General features: G+C 45.0%; 1 protein-coding gene across 16 annotated transcripts in view; it reads right to left on the bottom strand.

Annotated features, from left to right (window-relative positions):
• Positions 1-7,377: 7,377 nt before the first annotated feature.
• The window catches only part of MARK3 (microtubule affinity regulating kinase 3), a 62,774-nt gene continuing 59,613 nt past the window's right edge, over positions 7,378-10,538 (bottom strand). For all 16 annotated transcript variants that reach the window (XM_042047708.1, XM_042047711.1, XM_042047709.1 and 13 more), the window contains one exon: positions 7,378-9,859. In XM_042047708.1, coding sequence (XP_041903642.1) covers positions 9,514-9,859 — 346 coding nt within the window. In that variant the 3' untranslated portion in view covers positions 7,378-9,513. The remainder of the gene's footprint in view (positions 9,860-10,538) is intronic.

The raw sequence follows: 10,538 nt of genomic DNA, 5'->3' as shown, positions 1-10,538 counted from the left end.
GTGGCATCAAGGCTGAGCAGGGCTGTGTTCTAGCTCCCACTGGGTTTAACACCTCATTTCCTTTGCTGTCTGCCCCAGAAACATGAGGAAAGGAGGCTCTGTGCCCTTCAGGCTCAACAGCAAGTTGTACAGCACCACACAAGCACCAGCAGCTATGGGCTGAAGAACTGGTCTGGGAGCCCAGGTTTGCTGGTGACTGCAAACTTTTTGCACATACACTGATTTCTAAATGAGCACAAGCAGCTCTTTGAGTCCTCCCAAGCTGCACAAAGAGGGTCTATGAGCTGAAGAAGCTGCTCAGTGAGTCACAGAATGATTTGGGTTGGAAGGGACCTTAAAGTCCACCTAGTTCCAACCCCCTTGCAATGGGCAAGGACATCTCCCATTAGACCAGGCTGCTCAAAGCCTCATCCAGCCTGGCCTTGAACTGTTCCAGGGACAGGGCATCCACAACTAGAGATGGCAACCTTTTCCATGGGCAACCTGTTTTTACACCTCAGCCTCTTGCTCTTGCACCAGAAGCCGGGCTGGAGGGTGCTCTGCAGCCAGGTGGGTGTTCAGTCCCCTTGGAGAAGAGACTGAGTTCTCAGCTTGAATGTCGTGCCAGCCTTGGTTAGTCACCATCAGGACTGGGGGTGCCTCCTCTTCTGCACTGCACTTCCACACCTACAGCCTGGCTGTGAGGCATCCAGAAAATCCTCCAGCACAGCCAGTGTAACAGGTGCAATCAGCATAACCACAGATTTCAATGCAACGCCATGCTGATCCAGAGCTTTACTTCCAGGCTTTTGGTTTTTCATTTAGCAGCATGTCTATCTTTGGTTCAGTCACAATTTAGGACTTGTTTTCATCCCCTGCCTTCCCTGAACTCTGCTGCTAGATCAATGAAACAGCTTTGCAATGAAATGTGGAATGCTGCTGCTCCCAAGACAGAAAACTGGGAAAAGGCATCATCTGAGTGACAAAAAAAGGCAAGGATGAAACATTCTTTATTCTCACATGTTGTGAGAAGACAGAAGGGGAGGGTAAGGTAGAGGCAACAGTAAGTTAATGAGAAATGCTGGATGCTGGTTAAATAAACAGCATGTGTCTGTCCCCATAAACCTTGGCTCTCGTCCCTCTGCTTTATTTTTATCCTTGATGAAGGCTTTTGTCACTGTCTTTACTTCTACTGCTTTGCAAAGCAGTAGGTGATGTGGTTCCACATTTCCCCACTTCTTCAGCAGAATTAGCCAGACATAAGACCATTTTTCACTGACTATTTCGCATCATGCAACGCCCACCCTGGCAGACCCAGCTCATAATGTCAGCGGTAGACAGAAAATTGGAGAAGTGTCTTTGATATTTTAAGCTACCCAAGTTTTTTGGTGCACAAACCAGAGCTCAGCTCTCCTTTGTGTCCAGCAGAATTCTCCCCTATTCCATCAGGATTCACCCTGAGTGCAGCTCTGACCTAAAAAGTGACCTTTAAAGACGAGATGCCTCTTGGCCAGAAGCTCTGGTCCCTGCTGTGATCTGTCACAGTTTTTGAGCTGGTTTCCCAGAGAAACAAGCCTCATGTGGCCACACACCGTGTGTTGGAGCTTGGGCTCATGTACGCTCAGTCTGTGCCCCCTGGAGCTGTGGCACCTGCAAGTGAGCAAGGTGGATGGCTTGGAGAGAAACCTCCCTGTTTGTGCCCTGAGCAGAGCTCAGAGGAGGAATGAGCCCCTCCCTGCAGGCCCTGTGGGCTGCAGCTTCACTCCAAGAGCTGTTTGTTCCAACAGACTGTGAGACAATACAGGAAACAGTGCACTGAGCTCCAGACTCAAATCCACACAAGCAAGGGATCCTTTGAAGTGGGGCTTGCTGAGCTCTCTTCTGTCACTGGTAAGCTCCCACCATGTCTCCCTTTTCACCTTGCAACATTCCTTCCAATGTCTAAGTGGAGCCAAAGGGCCACCAGGGAGAAAAAGGGATGTGGTTTCCCACAGCAACATGGCCAGGACAAGCTTTTCTTCCTGCTTATGGCAGCCTTGTAGTGAGAGCAGGCTGCTCCCTGACAGCCCCAAACAGGACAGCCCTGCCCTTGTCCATGAGCACCCAGAGCCCTCATGGCCCCTTGCTGAGCTGTTCTGATGATGTGCACCTCGCCCATCACTGCACAGGCCCCCACATGGTACAGAATACACCCAATAAAGAGCATTCTGGTGAGGGGTTGGTTCCCTAATAAGAGCCCTGGAAAACACCCAGGAACTGAAGTCATCCAGAACTGATGACTCTTCTTCCCCCTATCCTAGGGACTGCTCTAAATTCAAGATTCATTACAGCCTTGACTTTAATTGAGCTAAGCCGTCCTGCAGGTCTGGATTCACTTCAGCAACCGAACACTGAGGATATCCCACTGCACTTGCCATGCTCTGCACCATGGACCAGCATGGAGGTGCTTCAGGGGCCCCACAGCACTTGTACTCTTTCTCCAGCTAGAAGAGGAGCTCTCACAGATCTGGTCTGCAGAGACTCACGGAGCTCTGATACCACAGGAGACCTTAAAAAGGGACTGTCCCTTGAAGCAAGACCTAGCTCAGACGGGTTCAGCCAAGGCTTGTCTCTGGAGATAAGGAGAAAGCAACAAGTTTTAGAAGCCAAGGGGTCAGTTAGATAAAACCTCAAAATACATTTAACCCAACAAAGTTACTCTGGTGGCTGCTCCCAGATCAATGATGAGGAACAGAACTTCCCAACAGCAGAACTCTGCTTTTGCTGCTCCCACTGCAGTCACACACGACGGGGTGAGCCCTGTGCATGCCTCTCACCACAATCAACACTCCAGGCATCGCCTTGGGAGGCTCAGAAAAGGGCTCAGCAGCAGCCCATGGGTCAGGGACTGCAGGAAGGAGGGGATGAGACACAGGGCTCCTTCACAGAACAAGCACGGAGGAACCCGAGATCAGCTGAAATAAACAGCTTCTCCATTCCCACTTGCCAAGTCCAAACACCCCAGGGATAAATATTAGTACCAGTCACTATTAATCCCACAACAGCAAAACTTGGATTACAATGCAAGTGAAAACTGGACCAAAATATATGATTTGAAAAAAGCTCCTGAGCAAATAAGGAAGTTTCACTTCTTGCCTACTTGAAGCACATGTGACATGATTTGTTTGAAGAATAAAACAGACTGCAGGCATGGAAAATGCCAGGCATAAAGCTTTAGAGAGTTACTAATACAGTGGAATATAAATGGCAAGTGATCCCAGATTATTTTAGAAAAGGCTGGCTGCAATTTACAGCCTTGATTAGACTGATTACTAAAGGATGAACAGCAAAATAACTTCAGTAATTAAATTTCCGAAGAGGAAACCAAAGATTCTTACTCGTAAAATGAGCTGCAAATGAATTTAAATATTCAATATGACTTTTGCCCTTCTCAGCAGAAGAGCATGCTGCCTGACACGGTAATTTTCTAGGAAAGGAGACTGCATAAGGCTTAACAAAGAAGTGAAAAAGGGCTTTGTAGCCCTAAAGGTTTTTCATGGCAAAGGTAAAGCCCACTGGAACTACACTTCAGCTCAGAAAGCAATACAACTTAATGGAAAAGTTAATGTAGCATTAGAGTGTATTTAAAGCTGAAAAATGCAGTTTCCATCAATATCATGTGGTCCATTTTCCTCCGTAATGCTTTTAAGTCAAAGTTGTCTGAGCAGAGAGTAACACCGATAACCGATGTGAAATCGCAGGGGGCGAGTGATCCGTGGAGCTCGTCTCTAAAAATATTCCACGAGAACCCCACCAGAGCTGTTTCTGCGTTTGGGAGACATCCTGTGGCCGCTGCTGACACTGCAACGTCCCTCTGCAGCTCGCTTTGCCGTGCAGAAGGGACCGACCATCCATCCATCCATCCATCCATCCATCCATCCATCCATCCATCCATCCATCCATCCATCCCTCCCTCCCTCCCTCCCTCCCCAGTCCCGCTAGGCACCCCCCGCCACCAGCCCCTGCTCCTCTGGGCACCACAGCCACGGGACCATTGTAACAACGCCTCCCAACTCTTACCAGGCCGTGTTTTTCTCATCCATGTGGAAACACGTGTGAAAACACTTCATTTCGTGCCTTGTGGCTGTGTGAGCCAGGGAAGGAAATTATTCCATGCTTAGAAACTTTGCTGTTTGTTGCTGGTTACGGTGCTCACGCCGAGCTGAGGTTTTGGTAAGAGGCACCTCCAAGCAAACAGGACTTTACCTCGAGACAGGCAAATGATTGAAAACCATGTGATTGTAACTCCAGTAGAATTTTACTTTCTGATTTTGCATCCCCATGTGTTTTAACAGAATTATTTTCGTGGTGAGGTATTTTGTTATCTGATTTTATTCACCTAATACATTCAATGTGATCAGCAACTACAAGGAAACACGAACTGTACAAATATTTTGGTTTTATGCCCTGAATTTTTTAAGGATGTTAAATGATAACATAAGGGTATAAATGGCATGAGAACTGCAACATTTCCATGTCTTAAAATTCCATGCTGTGGTTCCCACAGCAACCATAACCATGGCCACTCTGCATGGATTTTACATCCAAGTCTGAACAGGCTGTTCCAAGTGCTCAACACACGTAAGCAAAAACCAAGCAAAAGCATTTTTTTCCCCTGCAATAAACATCTTACCTGCTAAGTCACAACCACTACAAGATGTTAATGGCACTTGTAGGTGAAGGTGAATTCCCAATAGCTGACAATTAATGCCCTCAATGTGGCTTCTGTGCAGAGATATTTGCAGGATTCATAGTGGTGGTATTGACACCCTTCTGTTTTCTGTTATTGCTGGAACAAGAGCCTGCTGTTTGTACCAAAGGTTAAAAGCATTCTTAGAAGGCTAAAAGAGAACAGTTAAGGGTCTTTCAAATTCTTTTGTTTTGAATACCAAACCGCTTCAACTTCAGAAGCACTGAGTGGTCAAGAGACTGCTCCTCCACGGTTTTGCTAACTTTATCCAGCCCCTTGGCTTGTAGGCAGTACCTGGTAGTGCACTAAAGAGACTGGCAGAAACAGGAACATGAAAACCATCAAGTTATCCAAGTAAGTTTACTGGTTTGCCTTTTTCTGCTCATAAGTTTGCCAGAAGTAAGGAGCACACACAGACACAGCAATTCCTGTATCCCCCTTGTTCTTGATTTTCTTTAAGCATTTACTGCTGTTGTAATGCAGGACTCTGATAAGTCTTGGGTATGGAGAAGTTGAACTTCTAAAAAATTATTAATTGCACTAGGTTGAGCTTTATCCAAAGCTCAAGCCCCTTCCTGCTGGATAACAGTTTATTCTCTGAAGTGATGGAGTAATGGTCAGTGGCGAAATCAATGAAATAATTCACTGCTACTGGAGGGGAAAAACTCCAGTCAGTCAAAGGAGGAATTTTCACAACCCCACTTCATCAGAATGTCAAATCAGGGGTTTAATTGGCAGTACCAGTGATCTGTAATAACATAAGCCTGTCTTTATTGGAAAGCTCCAGGGCTTTTCTATGAAAACTTACAGAAATGAGATTGTATAGACAGTTACAAGCCTGCATGTTTAAAATGAAATGTTAATCCACAGTGGTACCAGCTTCCCAAAACTGTATTTATTCCTAAACATCTGCAATGTAAATTAGAAACCAAAATTTCACATTAGTATGACCCCCTGCCCCTCCCCCCCAAATAGCAGGAATACCATCTACTATTGAAATTCTCTAAATATTTAACACTTTAGGTTACTAAGAAAATCCATGGCCTTGGATAGCACAGCAAGAAACACCCAACCAGCCCCTCCCTGAAATACAGAGAGTGACACTGGCTCACAGGGGCCTCTGCCCACACTCAGGGGGTACCTGAGCCCTTTGGGGACAGTGACCATGGTGACTGAGCGGGTTCCAACCCAGGGGGCTGTGCACATTCTGCCGCTCCAGACCAGGGCTGCACAGAGAGAATGGCTCTCTGGGTTGGCCACAGGCCTAATTAAATTGCAATCCACAACATGGTCTGTGACACAGCAGCTGTGGGAAATACTGATTAAAAGCCTCTACACATTATCCCAACAGGCCCATGTATAGCTGAGCTTTTCAGTGAATTGGAGAGAGCTCCTATTTATATTCCAGAGATGCCATAGTTTCTTCATGTGACTAGGAGGACTCCTGAACCCCGCACTTCATTTCTGCAACATAAACACGTGGATACTAATTTCATACTCTTATAAATAATCTAATTTATCTTGACACAAAATTCTGTAATTAAAAAAAAATAGGATGCAGTATCTTGCTATATTTGATGTTTAAGCCTCACTGTAATACAAGAGAAAAAGCTACACCTTGCCCAAATCTGTACTATAAATCTTTAAACCCACAAAGATTGGACCAGAGGCTGTAGCTTGAACAGAAGTAGTGTGCAAAACACTTAGCCCAGCAGGACTAGCTGTTCCTCCAGCCTCTCTCTACTACCTCTGTCTACTTCTCAACATGGTCAAGGACCTCAGGTCTTGTAAAGAAGTCAAATAGAATGAAGTGTTTCAGAAATCCTAAGTACAGGGAAGGTTTGCATAAAAAAAAGCGTATCTGAACTTATTTGTTCCTGCTCAGTGTTTGTTGTTTTGTTTTATGTATGTATCTTTAAATGCTTTTATTTAATGAAGTAAAACCCCACAACCCAAACTCTTAAGACATTTTTCTCTGCCAGATCCAGCAATCAAAAGACACCTTCTTTTTCAGTGTTGGCTGACACAGGTTTCAGTGATAGAAACCTTTAGTCATGAGCCCGTTACAATCAACCCCCAACACACCAGTTGGACCACACATTCCAGGACACCAGTCATGTCATTAAATAAAAAACGCTTCTTGGTTGCTATTCACGTGTCTCAAAACACTGAGACCTGCTGCTGCCTCCTCACCACACACTGACCTCTGATTATTTTTAAAACTTGCCCCTTAAGGAGAGAAAAACCAGCTGTGATTCAGCAGAGTCTCATCAGCAGTGGCACCTGCAAACCTACACAGATCCCCAAGGAGTATGAACAGGTATAAAGCCTGTATTGGGGAAGCAGTTCCTCTTTGGTTCGGAGAGCTGAAGAAAGCATCTTCCTTCCCAGGCAGCTCCCAGAGGCTTGAACACCAAGTGTGCAGGGTGCTAAATATTCTCACAACTCGGTAAGTTTACAAGGCATTTGGGAAGGAAGCTGTTAAAAATCTTTTTCTGATTATAATAAGTGATTTTTTTTAATACCTCAAATAAAGATTTACTCTGAAAGAACCTTCTGAGAACACTTTAAGAAAAAATACCGAAGTACAAACTTTAAATATCCAAAGTATGATACTGGTGCACTTTTTAGAAACACTTACATACTTAACAGGTGAAGTAGGAAGAGAGTATTTCAGAAAACATTTAATATGAAACCTTTTGGAACTTCCATCGAATACAGATTTACATAATTTATCAGAACACTTTTTCAGTTCAGACAACAAAGTGCACTGCCAGGTGAAAAAAATACATTTGGAGGAGTGCTTAAAATGTAGGAAGTGAAAGGATAGGTGACCATTCACCTGAGAAAGTACAATGACTGCCCTGAAATGTCTTATTGCTATTACAAAATGGAGTTTTCATGGAAAAAACCCATACTGAGCAGCACAGGCACGGGCAGAGCACTGAAAGCCAACTGAACTCCGGTAGCACCTGGAGTTCTCAAGCCATGGCATGATACAGAATATACAGAGAATAAAATGCAAATTCAGGAATATTTACTACATTTAACAACTATGATTACCCTTTAAACTAGCATAATCAATATCAATGCTTAGGGGGGAAAGAGAGGGGAAGTCTGCTGCCTTCACAGACTACAGATCACAAGAGCTAACTTGCAAAATATTAAGGACTTTGCATTTTCACCTCGGGTCAAACCTGAACTGTGTACTATGAGTAACTATTAGCTCACTGCAAATTTAAAATGCAAATTTAGGCTCCAGTTTAAAGCACATGTCAAGTACATGCGTTAAGTGCTTCACTGAAATATAACCACAAAACATTAATACAAAAAGTCAAGTAGATAATGCAGGGTATTATCTACACAAGTCCTCGATGAAATAAACTGAGTATCGGTAGGAAACAACGCATGAAGAAATCTCTTCATTCTAGTTTGCAAAACCAAATCCGTTTCACTGCTGTGATGGTTAAAAAGTGGGGGCTATCCCAGAGCAGCTTCACGTCCTACCGAAAGCTAGCTGGCCATCAGAGTTCATCAGGGGCGGGTTCTACACCGCACGGGGACAGAGGACAGTGGACTCCCTCAGCAGCACAGCCACAGACACACTGGCACAGAGCCATCCAAAGCAACACAGCCGGAACCAAGGGGAAGCACACTGGAAGAGAGCTGCAAGGAAAAGCTTCAACTGCTCCTACCTATGGCTGTAGTTTAGCAAGCTGGACGTTTGGACAGAGGAGATCAGTAGCCAATTTGATTCCCACTTTTGGGGTTCAATGCTGAGTGTGCCCGGAAAGCGAGGGACAGCACTGCCCTTCGTGCACCAAGGCCTCGGAACGGCACCGACTCAGACGTGGCTTGCGGCAGAGTATGGCCATGATTTGAGAGTCCCTTTGTGCTTTGTATCAGCCTGACCTAGACTAACGTGGCAAACTCGCTCTGAAAGAAAACCACTACTCAGCAATTAGCACCTCCTTTTACACTGCCTCATTCCCCAGAGAAACAACAGAGAAATGTTCTTAGCTGCGATCAATACTCATAAGCCAAAAGGACAAAGATACAATTTTAGTAGTTTAGCAGAAGCAGAAGAATGGAAGCGTTTACCCAAATATTAATGCACAAATTAACTACATTATTAAAATTTGATTCAGACTTAAATAATAAATAGGTGGGCAAAATATAATGCAAGACTTACTCAGTAAAAGTGAATTTTTAATCATCCCATGAGATCTACTTAGAAAACAGGACTAATAATGTTCACAACCATAAATCCAAACCCTTCACACACTTTTTTTTTTCTTAACACAGCAGTGAACTGTAAACCTGCGTTTACTGGTTATCGCTTCAGTCATTTTAAATATTAACTCAAGTGTTTCCTCCTTGGCCATTTCAATTTTTAGCACCAAAATTAGCCCAAAAAGAGGTATTGGTACAGCTCGATGTTGTAAATGAATTGTTTACATATAATACTTTATATATTATACACACATACTGTACATTCACACATCCACACAAACAGGAGGCATATTTAAATGAATATATTCTGTGTCTCAATTTGTTGTCAAAGACTTAGGAGCAATGGAAATAAAGCAGAAGGGGTAATATTTTACATAGTAGGCAACTTTAATGCTGTAGTGCACTTATAAAAAAGTCCAACTCTCCCTCCCAGCTCAGCAGCTTTTTTTTAATATCACTATTCAGAAGGATGCAGAAGTTATTGCCTAAATGTTATTCTATACATTTCCATCGGAATTCTCAAAAACACTTTAAATTGCTAACTAATTTACAACTTAACTATTTTTTTCTTGTTACAGCTTTAACTCATTGGCAATTTTGGAAGCAATGTTTTTGAAAGCTATGGATGTTCCCGATATCCGCTTAAAGCGAACTCCATTCAGGGACAGTCTTGGCAGTTTACACACCTCCATCTCCCACTGTACAAGGTTTTCCGCGTGCCCATCTCCATGGACACAGAAAAGCAAGAAACGCTCTCTTTGTTCATAGTCACAATTATTGGCATCCAGGACCTTTCGTATTTCCCTCATCATGTCATTGGGATCCATGGAGCTGGTGGTTTTCATGCTCCAGGTAAAACGCAGTGACCGAGGCTTGGCTTCCTTGTTCTCATCCTTCTGATCCACAGCTACATTGCGGCTGAAAGACAGGAATTTCAGAGTGAGCAGGGCCAGCCACCCTCCCCAGGGGCCACGTTAGTGAAGCCAACACTCAGTGCACACCACCCGGATTAGAGCAGCACTGGAGGCTCCGGCTGCAGCCCAGCCCCGCTCCCCAGCTGCTGTACACACACACGGTCAGGGGAAAGCTGTAGCTGCTGGGGCTGGAACAAAGGTATGGCACATTGAGGTGTGACACAACTGGCAGTCACTGGATTCAGGAGCATGAGGGCAATGACCTTCTGGAGGCAGAACTACATGCAGCACCTACGACTTGATTTTAAGGCAGGTTCTGCTCAAAATTGTATTCTCAGGCCACATGGGCAGCTGAAACACCAGCTCTGTGCTAGAAGTTTCTGGAACGTTCAAGTAACAGCTCCCTGTGACAGGAGGGTGCTCAGTCCAGGCCATGGGAGGTGCCCACTTACAGGGAATGGGGTGAGCCCATGCACAAAGGGGCTGGGGGCTCCTCTGCACCTTCTCCTGGGCAGCAGCTGGGAGACCAAGCCCTGGAAGCGCCCATGGAGGCCCACAGCAGCTGGCTGCGAGCAGAAGGAAGGACAGCAGGACCAGGGTCACCCACCTGCTGCCCAGGGTCAACAGGAACCCCCAGGCCTGGGCGGGCTCAGTTACACTCTGGCCTTCCTGCGCTGGGGCGT

This window comes from Corvus kubaryi, unplaced genomic scaffold (assembly GCF_017639235.1).
Source record: "Corvus kubaryi isolate FWS band 111438036 unplaced genomic scaffold, C.kubaryi_AGA036_p1.0 66, whole genome shotgun sequence".
Classification (NCBI taxonomy): domain Eukaryota; kingdom Metazoa; phylum Chordata; class Aves; order Passeriformes; family Corvidae; genus Corvus; species Corvus kubaryi.
Note: the sequence above shows the minus strand (reverse complement) of the source record. Positions and strands in the feature narration are given on the sequence as shown.